The 14390-nt window shown below is 44.8% G+C and overlaps 1 protein-coding gene across 1 annotated transcript in view; it reads right to left on the bottom strand.

Moving 5' to 3' along the window:
* The window catches only part of LOC140715191 (zinc finger matrin-type protein 4), a 329424-nt gene that overhangs the window by 75686 nt on the left and 239348 nt on the right, over window positions 1-14390 (bottom strand). The window contains exon 6 of the mRNA XM_073027030.1: window positions 135-231. Coding sequence (XP_072883131.1) covers window positions 135-231 — 97 coding nt within the window. The remainder of the gene's footprint in view (window positions 1-134; window positions 232-14390) is intronic.

Here is a 14390-nt window from a genome sequence, read left to right on the forward strand (position 1 = left end):
AGCTTGTTCCGGGGATTAATTGGCTTGATATCAACACTGTATCTGTCTCAGCTGGATTCTTGGCTTTTACATGCCACTGTCCCACTGTGTCTTCCTTTTCTCGCCATCGACACGTCTTGAATAGCTTCACTTACTTGCTCTGGTGCTTGGAGCCCTTCAGGTGTGCGTGAAACTGTTCCACCGAGTTCAGGATCACGTTGCAGACGTTGCAGGTGTAACTGCTTTTCAAAGCTGTTGGGAGAGAAGGGAGCGTTTCAGAGAGTCAGTGAGATGGATATTCTCACGTTACAAGAAGCGGAGAAAAGCTGGCAGATCCTTGTACAAGCCTGGCAGGAGTGTGGGATGGCTACAGATTTGGATATATAGGATGATAATTTTTCCTCATTATCCAGGTATTGAGTATCACAGGACATATTCATACTTGCCTATTGTCCAGATGTGGAATGCCCTGGGACACTATCACACATCCCCTTTATCCAACTGTGGATGACAGTAAATCTCCACACATTGAGCTTCAATACTATCCCTGTTGTCCAGATGTGCACAATCACTAGACTCCATTGTCCAGATGCGGAATATCACATTATATAATCATATATTCCTTTTGCCCAGAGGTGGCATCTCATGGGGCACCTGCATATATCTATTGCCCAGATGTTGAATATCGAGAAGACCAACATACATCCCTATGGTCCAGATGTAGGATATCACAATAGACTGCCATGTTAGTTGGGAAAATTATAGAACCATATTGCCCATATATGGAAAATCACAAGTGATCACCATGCATTCCTTTTATCCACATCTGGAATAACACGGAACCATTTGGACAATCCACATTGTCCAAATCTGGAATATCAGTTACTTTAAAATCAACACAAAAACTGCTGGAAGAACTCAATGGGTCAGGCAGCATCTGAGGGAAATGTACAGTCAACTTCTGGGGTTGAGACTCCTCATCGGGACTGAAAGACAGAGGGGAATATAAAGAGGCAGGGGAAGGAGCAAGAGCTGGGAGGTGAGGGGTGGATTCAGGAGAGGAGGGACGATGGCCAGTAGTGGCATCAGCACCAGACTTTGAGACGAATGGTCCCGGGTTCAAATCTGGCTGGCCCCTTGCATACATTTGTGCTGGATTGAGTGTGATCTCGCAAATCGGCCTCGAAAAAACAGACAAAAGCTAAGGAAATGGCAAAAAGAATTCCACATGGTACGAAAAGAAACAACAGCAATCTTGTGTGTGTATATATAAAGTTTGATTAAGTATTCTTGTTTGTTTAAATGTTTAATTAAGAGTTATATATAAAAAATACGTTAATTGCATACATCATCACGCTACCACGTGATACGTGCACGACTTGTTAAAGATGAAGGCAGACCCGCATTCCCAGACCATCGTGTCTTCTTTTGAATTTGTTTAATGTTTTGAAGTTACAAAATTTAACACCTCCCACGTTCCAAAGACGTCCGGGTTAGCTGGTCAATTGGTCACAGGGGTGTAATTGAGCATCATGGCTCCACAGGCCTTTTACTGTTCTGGATCTTCAAATCTACATCTAAACAGGATGATGGGGGTATAGGAGGAGCTGGTGAGATCAGGAGGAGAGAGAAAAGGGATAAAGGGAGAGCAGTTTACTTGAAGATAGGGAACTTGTTGCTGATCCCATCAGATTGTAGACTACCCAGGGGGGATTATGAGGTGCTGCTCCTCTGGTTTGTATTTAGCCTCACCCTCACAGCAAGAGGGAGAACTTCTGCAGGGTTCTCAGATTATTAACTGTAATGTTAACTGTTAACTGCATATATAAAATGGCTTCTCTGCAGAGTTATAATGAAATGGCTTCTTTGTAGGTGACTGATGAGGTAATCCTCTGTATAGTTGAAATGTTTGGGTTATAATTATTGATAATAGAGGAACTAACCAATGGAAGCGATGTTCTGTCTGTATGTGTGGCAACCTGGAGTGAGTGCGCGGGTTTTTTTTGTTGGGAGGAGAACCGAAGAGGAAGGATGTGCTGGATGTGCTCTGGTCGACCACCGAGGTTGGTCCCAGGCGGCGGGTTGAGAAGGTCGGAGAAGATCGAATGGTGGACAGAAGGCTTTGTTAATTGAGCTGCAACGGGTGTGCACGAACTGATTGAATTCCGACAAGTTTTGCGCCCTTTTCTTTCTTTTTATACTGTATTGCTATTAATTACCTAGTTCCAGTAAGATTTATAAAGTGTAATCTGTAAAACGTACATTGTGTGCTGTCTGATATTGTGTGTGAGTTTGTACCAGTATGCATTTCACAGCATCTATGCAAATGGGAGACACGGTTTGGCGGGTGGACGGATTTTCCCTTAGACAAACACAAGCCGATAGCCCGAAGCGTTACACTTCTTTCAAACTTTATTCTTGCCACCTGCAATCCTTTAGCAGCTCTGCTTCCCCCCAGAATCTGCCTGGGACTTCAGTCAAAGTCAAAATAAAGATTTAGGTGTCAGTCAACTGGCCAGCACCCTGAGAGGACCCTGTCACCTGTTCTGTTCTCTCCATGGAATAGGGGTCTGCCCACCCCCACACTCATCCCACCTCTACTTCAGCCTCATCCATCACTCTGTGGGTGGGGAGGTGATGTCCATCCCAACTATTCTCAGCCTGTAAAGAAAACCCAGGCACTCAAACACCAGAGAGAAAACGGTCAAGTTTGTAACACTGTCCAGAAAGCATCAAATAACATCATGCTTCACTGGTGTTGAGTTTATTTATATTGAACATTGTGCTGGATTTTTGCTTTATAATCATAGAATATAGAATACACAGGAACCTTCTGCAGAGATTGAGGTCGCAGGTGCCATTACCTGTGGTAAGTAGTGTCAGATTTAAAAAGCAAGTGAGGCCTGTTGGGACTTCCTGCAGAGCTTGAGATCAATTAGGTAATTGAGTACTTGTCAAGGGCCAATAAAAAGAAGATAAGTTTAAGTGGAGCAGCCATAGTGTGAGTGGGACAGAGTTAGAGTGGGAGAAAAACACACAAAATGCTGGAGGAACCCCACAAGTGAGGCAGCAACTACGGAGGGGTCAAGACCCGTAATCAGAACATCAGATCTCAGCTCAAAATGTTGACTGCTTATTCACCTCCGTAGATGCTGCCTGGCCTGCTGAGTTCCTCCAGTATTTTGTGCGAGTTGTTCTGGATTGCCAGCATCTGCAGAATCTCTTGTGTTTAAAAGTGGGAAACTGAGGCTTAGGATCAAGAGGCTATGGCGCAGAGAGGTGGAGGCTAGGTTGAGGCTTTATTTAGAGATACAACGCAGAATCTTTATTTAGAGATACAACGCAGAATAAGCCCCCCGGCCCATTGAGCTGCAGCACCCCAGCGTCTTTGATTTAATCCTAGCCTAATCATGAGACAATTTACAATGGCCAAATAAGCTCCTATGCGGTACATCTTTGGACTGTGGGGTGAGACCAGAGGGCCTAGAGAAAACCCATGCATTCCACAGGAAAGGATATATAGACTCCTTACAGATGATGTCAGAATTGAACTCCGAATAGCGTCCCACTGACTGCTAGGCTACCATTTCTGTCAAGTATCTGCTCTTATCTTGGTGCCTCACATGGGTAGTGAGAGTCTGAGACAATTTATCATCCGGGAGTCTCTTTCATGTCCACAGAATCATTTCTGCACAGCTAAATCATGGGAGCAACACACACAAAATGCTGGCGGAACACAGCAGGCCAGGCAGCATCTATAGGAAAAAGCTCTGTCGACGTTTCGGGCCGAGACCCTTCGTCAGGACTAACTGAAAGGAAAGATAGTAAGAGATTTGAAAGTAGGAGGGGGAGGGGGAAATGCGAAATGATAGGAGAAGACCGGAGGGGGTGGGGTGAAGCTAAGAACTGGAAAGGTGATTGGCAAAAGTGATACAGAGCTGGAGAAGGGAAAGGATCATGGGACGGGAGGCCTAGGGAGAAAGAAAGGGGGAGAGGAGCACCAGAGGGAGATGGAGAACAGGCAGAGTGATGGGCAGAGAGAGAGAAAAAAAGGGGAGGGGGAGAAAACTAAATATATCAGAGATGGGGTAAGAAGGGGAGGAGGGGCGTTAACGGAAGTTAGAGAAGTCAATGTTCATGCCATCAGGTTGGAGGCTACCCAGCCGGTATATAAGATGTTGTTCCTCTAACCTGAGTGTGGCTTCATCTTGACAGTAGAGGAGGCCATGGATAGACATATCAGAATGGGAATGGGACGTGGAATTAAAATGTGTGGCCACTGGGAGATCCTGCTTTTTCTGGTGGACCGAGCGTAGGTGTTCCGCGAAACGGTCTCCCAGTCTGTGTCGGGTCTCACCAATATATAAAAGGCCACACCGGGAGCACTGGACGCAGTATACCACACCAGCCGACTCACAGGTGAAGTGTCGCCTCACCTGGAAGGACTGTCTGGGGCCCTGAATGGTGGTGAGGGAGGAAGTGTAAGGGCAGCTGTAGCACTTGTTCTGCTTACAAGGGTAAGTGCCAGGAGGGAGATCGGTGGGAAGGGACTGGGGGTGGGGGGGGGGGGGGGACACGACTGGGCAAGGGAGTCGCGTAGGGAGCGATCCCAGCGGAAAGCAGAAAGAGGGAGGGAGAGGAAGATGTGCTTGGTAGTGGGATTCTGTTGGAGGTGGTGGAAGTTACCGAAAATTATACGTTGGACCCAGAGGCTGGTGGCGTGGTAGGTGAGGACAAGGAGAACAAAATTATGGGAAAATTGGTCTGTTGTGTGTTAACTAACCCCTAAGATGCCCCATCAAAGACCTTTGTGTATCATTGGAAACACAATGTTTAAAAATAGAGAAGTTAAACAAATACAGAACAATGCCTGGGTCATGCTATGCACTGTTGTGGCAAAGGACACAGAGCTACTACAGAAATTGCAGGTCAGAGAGATAAATATGGTACCGGAATGTGAGATTAAAACTACCAGGCTCAGGATGGAAATATTTCCTTCAGGAAAGAGATGGCTTAAGAATTGTGAAGGAACTTCAACAAAGCAGATGAACGAAAGAATTTTCTTTTACACAGAGAATGAACATTCTGTCAGGGGTGGCGGTATGTCCATAATGCTAAGAGGGATAAAACTGGAGGATTTTGACTCAGCAACAGTGAAGGAACAGCAATAATTTTTCACTTGTTTCATCTTTTTGTATTTGTCTAGTTCATCTTTTCTTCTACATTGGTTGTTTGAGAGTCTTTGGTTGTGTCTTTCAATGACTGTGTCTCTCTCTCTCTATTTATATATATATATATATATATATAGAGAGAGAGAGAGAGAGAGAGAGAGAGAAGGGGGAGGAGGAGGGAGAGTGAGAGGCGGAGAGAGAGATGGTGAGGGAGTGGGAGAGATGGGTACCTGGAATGGACCACCAGGGGTGGTGGAATGGGGACAGATATGATAGAGGTGCTTAAGACGACCTTAGATAGACACATGAATGTGCAGAGGATGGAGGGATATGGACTAAATGCCGTCAGAACAGATTAGGCGTTATTAGTTTAATTAGTCTGGGGCTGAAAGGCTTGTTTCTGTGATGTGGTGTTCTGCGTGTTCTATTTTGTAAGTTGTAGGATTAGTGAAAAATCGCACATCTGGATAATGGCTAGCCCTTATTCTTGAGAGTGTGAAGGGGGAAGTAAGACAGGGTGAGGGTAGAGAGAGACACACAGATACAGAGAGAGAGAGAGAGAGGAATGGGAGAAAGGGGAAAAGATGAAATAGATCGGAATAATAAAAGCGAATTCATATACCATAAAATTCTAAATAATGTGATGTGGAAGGGTTAAATATCTGTTGTAAAATCTTTTGACCTGTTGGTAAATTGACAACATTACCCAGTTCCCTGGAGCGTACTGTCCATGATAAGCTGTCGTAGACTGGATTTAACCTTTGCACAGGACTCAGTAAAGGACCGGGTCAACGTTAAATCACAGAGGTTTGTGTCCTGGGGGTGGGGGGAGTGAGATGGGCAGAAGGTCCGGAAAGACTGCAGCCTTGGGAGCAGGTGACAAGCTGCCTGTCCTGATTATGGGCTGCTCACCACTTGATCACAGGCTGTTGGTTGCTGGTGAAGCACGGAAGCACTAATTACCCTGCATTAATCACATCCCAGCACTCACAGGCACACCCTCACACAAGCTACTGGGCCTGAACTTCGAGTCATACAGTTATAGAACACTACAGCACAGAAACAGGCTTTTCAGCCCATCTAGACTGGACTATACTTATTCTGTCTAGTCCCATTGGTCTGCACCTGGACCACAGCCCTCCATACCCCTCCCATCCATGTACTTATCCCAACTTTTCTGAAATGTTGCAATCGGACCTGCATTCACCACTTCTGCTGGCAGCTTGTTCCACACTATCGCCGCCCTCTGAGTGAAGATGTTCCTCCTCAGATTCCCCCTAAACATTTCACATTTCACCCATCCTCAGTGGAAAAAGCCGAACTGCATTTACCCTATCTATACCCCTCATAACTTTGTATACTTCTGTAAAATCCCCCCCTCATTCTCCTTGGCTCCAGAAATGAAATCCTAACCTATTCAAAACCTCTCCCAACATTTCAAGTCCTCTATTCCTGGCAACATCCTAGTAAATTTCTCTGTACTCTTTCAATCTAATTGCTATCTTTCCTGTAAGTAGGTGACCAAAACCGCACACAATACTCCAAACTTGGCCTCACTACTGTCTTATACAGCTTCAACATAACATCCCCAACTCCTGCACTCATACGAAAACCAATATTGACGAAAGCTCCAAGCGGCCAATTCAGACATTGGAAGTTTTGAGAGGAGGGGACTTCAATCTGGTCCACTGCCTGTGTAGAAAAGGTAACAGTAGGGTCACCACAGCGAAAAGGAGTTATGACCAGCGACCACTTGGCATTTGGGATTGATTAATAAGAGCAAAATAAAGGAAGGCAGGGGCAAGTGCAGTGGCCATCGTTGCGGCGGCTGTCGTCTGAGTGGGCAGAGTCAGAGTGGTGATCGTGAGGCTTTAGCTCTTCGAGGCTTCAGCAAAGGGAAGCTTCAGTCAGAGAAGGCAAAAGAAAAGCGTAGCTCAAGTTTCTTTTTCCTTCTCCTCTTTATATCTGATCAGCTACAACAGTAGAGATGCCAGGCAGGATAGCTGAATGCTCCTTTTGCGGGATGTGGGAAGGCAGGGAGATATCCAGCATCCCTGAAGACTACAACTACGAGAAGTACATCCAGCTGCAGCTTCTAACAAACTGCATTGAGGAGTTGGAGCTGGAACCGGATGAACTCCAGATCATTCAGGAGGCTGAGTGGGTGGTAGATATGAGACATAATTACACCCAAGGTGTAGGACACAGGGAACTGGGCGACAGTCAGGAAGGGGAAAGGGGTTAAAGAGCCAGTGCAGAGTACCCCTGTGGCCATCCCCCTCAACAATAGGTATATAACTCTGGATACTGTCGGGGGTGGGTGGGTGGGAGAATGACCTAACAGAGGAAAGTCACAGTGGTTGGGTGTCTGGCACTGAGTCTGGCTCTGTGACTCAGAAGGGAAGGGGGGGGAGAAGAGACACACTGTCGTGATAGGGGATTTGTTAGTTAGAGGAAAGGACAGTGGATGAGAACAAGGTTCCCGATTGGTACGTTGCCTCCCAGGTGCCAGGGATATCTCAGATTGAGTCCTCAGCATTCTTAGGTGGGAGGGTAAACAGCCAGAAGTTGTGGTCCATGTAGGTACCAATGACATGCGTAGGATGAGTGTCGAGGTTTTGCATAGGGAGTTCAGGGAGTTAGGTACCGAGTTAAAGGGCAGGGTTGTGATCTCAGGATTGCGACACTTGCCATGTGCTAATGAGGCCAGAACCAGGTTGATTATACAGTTTAATACATGGCTAAGGAGTTTCTATACAAGGGAGGGCATAAGATTTTTCGATCATTTGGCTCTCTTCCGGAGAAGGTGGGACCTGTACAGAAGGGATGGATTTCACCTGAACTGGAGGGGTAGTAATGGGGGGCAACAAAATGGCGGATGAACTGAATAAGTATTTTGTGTCAGTCTTCACTGTGGAAGATACTAGCAGTATGGTAGAAGTTCCAGGTGTCAGGGGGCATGAAGTGTGTGAAGTTACCATAGACAGAGAGAAGGTTCTTGGGAAACTGAAAGGTCTGAAGGTAGATAAATCACCTGTACCAGATGGTGTACATTCCAGGGTTCTAAAAGATGTGGCTGAAGAGATTGTGGAGGCATTAGTAATGATCTTTTAAGAATCACTAGTTCCTGGAATGGTTCTGGAAGACTGGAAAATTGTAAATGTTACACCACTCTTCAAGGAAGGAGAGAGGCAGAAGAAAGGAAACTATAGGCCACTTTGTCTGACCTCAGTGGTTGGGAAGATGTTGGAGTCGATTATTAAAGATGAGGTCTCAGGGTACTTGGAGGGACATGATAAATAGGTCATAGTCAGCATGATTTCCTCAAGGGATTTCTTTGAAGAAATAACTTGCAGGATAGACAAAGGAGAATCAGTGGATGCTGTGTATTTGGATTTTCAGAAGGCCTTTGACAAGATGCCACACATGAGGCTGCTTAACAAGCTATGAGCCCATGGTATTAAATGAAAGAATCTAACATTGATAAAGCAGTGGCTGATAGGCAGGAAGCAAAGAGTGGGAATAAAGGGAATCTTTTCTGGTTGGCTGCTGGCAACTAATAGTGTTCCACAGGGATCTGTGTTGGAACTGATTCTTTTCACCTTATATGTCAATGTTTTGGATGATGGAATTGATGGCTTTGTTGCAGAGTTTGCAGGTGACATGAGGATAGGTGGAGGGGCAGGCAGTTCTGAGGAAGCAGAGAGGCTACAGATGGACTTAGACAGATTAGGAGAATGGGCAAAAAACTGACAGATGGAATACAGTGTTGGGAGCTGTACGGTCAGGCACTTTGGCAGAAGAAATGAAAGGGTTGACTATTTTCTAAATGGAGAGAAAATACAAAAAGCTGAGGTGTAAAGGGACTTGGGAGTTCTTGTGCATGATTCCCTAAAGGTTAATTTGCAGGTTGTGCCTGTGGTGAGGAAGGTAAATGCAATGTTAGTATTCATTTCAAGAGGACTAGAATATAAAAACAAGGATATAATATCAAGACTTTATAAAGCACTGGTGAGACCTCATGGAGTATTGTGAGCAGATTCGAGCCCTGTATATTATAGAGGATGTGCTGAAACTGGAGAGGGTTCAAAGGAGGTTCACAAAAATGATTCCAGGATTGAATGGCTTCTCATATGAAGAGTGTTTGATAGCTCTGGGCCTGTATTCACTATAATTCAGAAAAATGAGGGATGACCTCATTGAAACCTATCAAATGGTGAAAGGCCTTGATAGAGAGGATGTGGAGAGGATGTTTCCTCTGGTGGGAGAGTCTAAGACCAGAGGACACAGCCTCAGAATAGAGGGGTGTCCTTTTAGAATGGAGATGAGGAGGAATTTCTTTAGCCAGAGAGTGGTGAATCCATGGAATTCTTTGCCACAGGCAGCTGTGGAGGTCAAGCCTTAAAGCATATTTAAGCAGAGGTTGACAAATTCTTGATTGTTTAGGGCATGGAGGGATACGGGGAGAAAGCAAGAGATTGGGGCTGAGAGGAAAATTGGATCAGTCATGATGAAATAACAGAGAAGACTCAATGGACCAAATGGTCTAATTCTGCTCCAATATCTTATGGTCTTTACAATCCTATGTACCTGCGATGCCAATTTCAGGAATTATGGATCTGTATTCCCAGATTCCTTTGTCCGACTACACTCCTTAATGTCATGTACGGATCTATTTCTTTTAGCACAATGACTCCCCTTAGCACTGATTATTGACTAATTTGCACTTTGATTTGTTGCTGTCTCTGCAAAATTAATATACAGGTTAAATTCACCTCTGAGTGTGTGCCTTCATTTATTTGATATGTAGTTGTCCAGACACAACAAATTGGCAATGAGTACAATGTCATCGAATATCACCAACTGCACCGACAGAAATAAGATGACAGAACTTAGTGGAAGGAAGAGAGACAGCGAGAGGAAAGAGTGAACCAGTATGGCCAAGGCAGTCATGGATGCCTACACAGGGATTTGAGAATGTTAGTGCACAGTACACAGTGAGAGACGAACAACTAGCAAAGCTAAAATGAAAATAACATGATGATAGCCTTAGCTGGGAAAGTTGATGAATTTGATAGTGCTAATGAAGACTGGGAATTGTATATCAAGAGGGTTGAACTGTATTGTAATGCTAAAGACGTAGATGAGGAAAATAAAGTCTCCACACTTCTTAGCTTAATGGGTGCTAAAATGCACAGTCTCTTATGCAACTTAGTAACTCCTGAAAAGGCAACAAGCAAGATGTTATATGAAATTCTTGAAATTTTACAAAATCACTTGAGTCCAAAACCACTGGTGATAGCTGAGAGATTTAGGTTTCACAAAAGGAACCAGTCAAAGGATGAAAGCATTTCTGAATCAATTGTAGAACTGAGCAAACCTTCCAATTCTGTGACTTTGGAGATGGACTTTCTGATGCATAAAGGGCCAGGCTTGTATGTGACAAGTATAGTCAAAGCGCTCAAAAGTGGCTACTGCTAGAAAGAGACCCAACTTTAGAACGGGCATTGGCCGTTGTAAGGATGTGTCAGAATGACAGAAAAAGAGTTTAGAATATGAAACACACAAGATGTCCCTGAATGGTGCAAAAAACCAAAATTGTCACTGATGTGGCAAATCCTCCATCATGCAAATGACTGTTGATCCAAAGAAAAAGCCTGCAGAAAGCGTTACAGACAAGCCACATAGAGTGTGCAAATCAGACAAAAACACACCCAAAAAGAAAAACCACAAAAACACAAAACAAAACAAACGCATCAAGTACGAGGGGTGATTGATAAGTTTGTGGCCTAAGATAGAAGGAGTCAATTTTAGAAAATCTAGCACATTTATTTTTCAACATGGTCCCCTCCTACATTCTCACACTTAGTCCAGCAGTTGTTGAGCATATGGATCTTGGACCTCCAGAACATGTCCACAGCAGGGGTGATTGATAAGTTTGTGGTCTAAGGTAGAGGGAAGTGAGTTATACAGCTCTCGTTACATGCACGTGCAGGTCAACTCTTTGAGTGATGATGCAGAAAGTATGAAGTTAATAACTCATCAGGGGTGATTGATAAGTTTGTGGCCCAAGGTAGAAGGAGATGAGTTATTAATTTCAAGCTTCCTGCATAATCACTCAAAGAGTTGAACTGCATGTGCATGTAAAGAAAGCTGTATAACTCATCTCCCTCTGCCTTAGGCCATGAACTTATCAATCACCCATGCTGTGGACACATTCTGGAAGTCCAAGATCCGTATGCTCCACGACCGCTGGACTAAGTGTGAAAATGTAGGAGGGGACTATGTTGAAAAATAAATGCACTAGGTTTTCCAAAAATAGACTCCTTCTACCTTAGGCCATGAACTTATCAATCACCCCTTGTAACTGAATGTGAAACTGAATGAGACAACACAGAGTCGGACAAAGGTGAGCTGTCATGCCTAGAAATGCATTGCATTACTGAAACAGATCACAAAATCATATGGAACACAACAGATGTGTCTGGTGTAAAACTGAAAGTGGAGACGGATACAGGGCCAACTTCTGTCAGTAATTTTAGAGGCTAGCTACAGCAGACTGTTTTCTATGCTACCATTAGTAAAGACTTCAGTGATACTAAAGGTCTACACAGGCAAAAAAGAGTCTCCCAAAGGCCAACTGAAAGTGAATGTGATGTACGGCAGTTAGAGCTTTATGTGTTGAAAAGTGGAGGGCCAGCACTTTTTGGGTGTGAATGGTTGAGAAAAATCCAACTAGACTTGTGCACAATCAAAGCTCTCAATGTGTCATCAACAGGTAACTGCAGCCCAAATAGTAGCACTAACCAGAGAGGGTCACAACTGCCTAATGCTAATGAGAAGGTGTTTGAGAAGGGGATTGGTTAACTCAAAGGCATGAAGGCCAGAGTTGAATTGGATGAAGCAGCAAAACTAAGATTTCATAAAGCACGCCCAATACCTAATGCACTACATCTTAAAGTTGACGCTGAACTTCAAAACTTGGAGGCGTCCGGCATTCTCTCCGAGGCTGAGTGGAGTGATTGGGCCACACCCATTGTTGTGGTGCTCAAGAAAGGGAAGACCGGAGCTATTCATCAACCCTGTGCTGCATACTGTGCAGTATTCCCTGCCATGAATAGAAGACACTTTTGCATCTTTGGCAGGCGGGGAGAGGTTCTCAAAGATTGACTTGTCACAAGCCTATCTGCAGATCAGGAAATTCCTCGCAATCAACAATCAAAAGGGACTGTTCCAGTATAATCGTCTTGTCTTTGGTGTTGCATCAGCTCCAGCAATTTGGCAAAGAGCAATGGACCAAGTGCTCCAAGATATCCCAGGAACACAATGTTACCTTGATGACATCATCATGATTGGCAAGAATGATGAAGGGCACCTCCAGAACCTTGGTAAAGTGTTTACCATACTGAGTGAGTATGGTCTGCGTGCAAAGAAGGACAAATATGAATTTTTTGAAAATGAAATCTTATATTGTGGACATATCATTGACAAGCATGGCTTACACAAGTCACAAGCGAAGACTGAAGCAGTGCTGTAGGCTCCCAAACTGGAAAATGTGTCACAATTCAGGTCATACTTGGGCCTTGTAAACTACTTCCACAGGTTTCTCCCAAATCTTGCTACAGTGCTACACCCATTGAACGCACTGTTGCAGACAGGAAAATAGTGGGAGTGGCCAGAACGATGTGAAAGATCAATCAAGGAACCAGAGACTAATAACATCAGATGAACTGCTCACCCATCATGACCCGTCTCTGCCCATCAGACTGGCGTGCCATGTATCCTCTCATGGCATTGGTGCTGTTTTGTCACACACTGTGAAAGATGGATCTGAACATCCGATTGCATTTGCTTCATGATCACTGATGAGTGCAGAACACGACTACACCCAGATTGACCAAGAGGCCCTCAGTCTAGTATGGGGAGTAAAGAAGTTCCACCACTACCTCTATGGACAAATGTTTGCTCTAGCCCCTTGTGTCCAACTTCAATCCCAGGAAGTGAATTCCAGTGATGTTTACTACCTGGTTGCAACATTGGGCACTTTTCCTAGGAGCCCACTCTTATGACATAGAGTTCAAGGGTACCAAACAACACAGCAGTGCTGACGGCTTGTTATGTCTTCCACTGCTGACAACTGACAAAGAAAAGACTTTATTCTGTGACCCAGCAGGGGCGTTTCACAGAGTTTTGGTGGACTAGCAGCTGGTAACAAATTCTGAAATACAAAGAGAAACAAGAAGTGATCCGACCTTGTCAAAAGTCTATGACATCACCATGCAAGGATGGCCAGCTCATGGTAACTCTGTGTTTCCAGAGTTCTCAGTGAGATGAGACCAAGTGTCAGTATATCAAAGAATGCTCGTGTGTGAATCTCGTGTTGTGGTTCCTTTTAAACTGCGCACCAGAGTGTCAGAAAATCTGCATGAAGGACACTTGGGTACAGCCAAGGTGCCCAGAGCTATGTGTGATGGCTGGGAATGGATAAGCACATTGGAAACTTGGTCAAAGCTGTTCGGGATGCCACCAAGTTCAAAATGCATCCTCACAGGTACATTTACACCCGTGTGAGTGGCCATCTTCACTGTGGCAAAGAGCGCACACTGACTTAGCTGGGCCATTCATGGACTCCATATTGCTGATTTCTGTGGATGCCCATCTGAAGTGGCCTGAGGTCGTACCAATGAAGTCAACCACATCAGAAAAGACCGTTTCTGGAGGGGAGTGGAGGTGAGGTGGAGTGGAGATAGAGGGAGAGAGGGAGGGGGAGAGGGAGAGAGAGAGGGAGAGGGAGAGAGGGAGGGGGAGAGGGAGGGGGAGAGGGAGAGAGAGAGAGGGAGAGAGGAAGGGGTGAGAGGGAGAGACTGTTTGAGATACTGAAGTGCTGGGTTATGGACTGTAGTTTTTGATGAACTCTAGATCAAGGTCTTTTTGGGCCTTTTCTATTGCTTGCATGGTGGGGGGAAGGTTGATGCTTATGCGTGGGAGGGGGAGGGAGCTTTGGAGTTCTGATGTTTCTGTTATTCAGTATTTGTTTTTTCCCTGTTTTGTGGATGTCTGTGAAGGGTAAGAATTTCAGGTTGTATACGTTCTTTGATATTAAGTTGAACCATTGAAGCTTTGATAGTCTTCCTCGCCGTCCACTACACTCCCAGCCTTGGGGTCATCCACAAACTTGCTGATCCAGCTCACCATATTATCATCCAGATCATTGACATTAATGACAATTTTTTGTTCTCA

This window comes from Hemitrygon akajei, chromosome 23 (assembly GCF_048418815.1).
Source record: "Hemitrygon akajei chromosome 23, sHemAka1.3, whole genome shotgun sequence".
In the NCBI taxonomy this organism is placed as follows: domain Eukaryota; kingdom Metazoa; phylum Chordata; class Chondrichthyes; order Myliobatiformes; family Dasyatidae; genus Hemitrygon; species Hemitrygon akajei.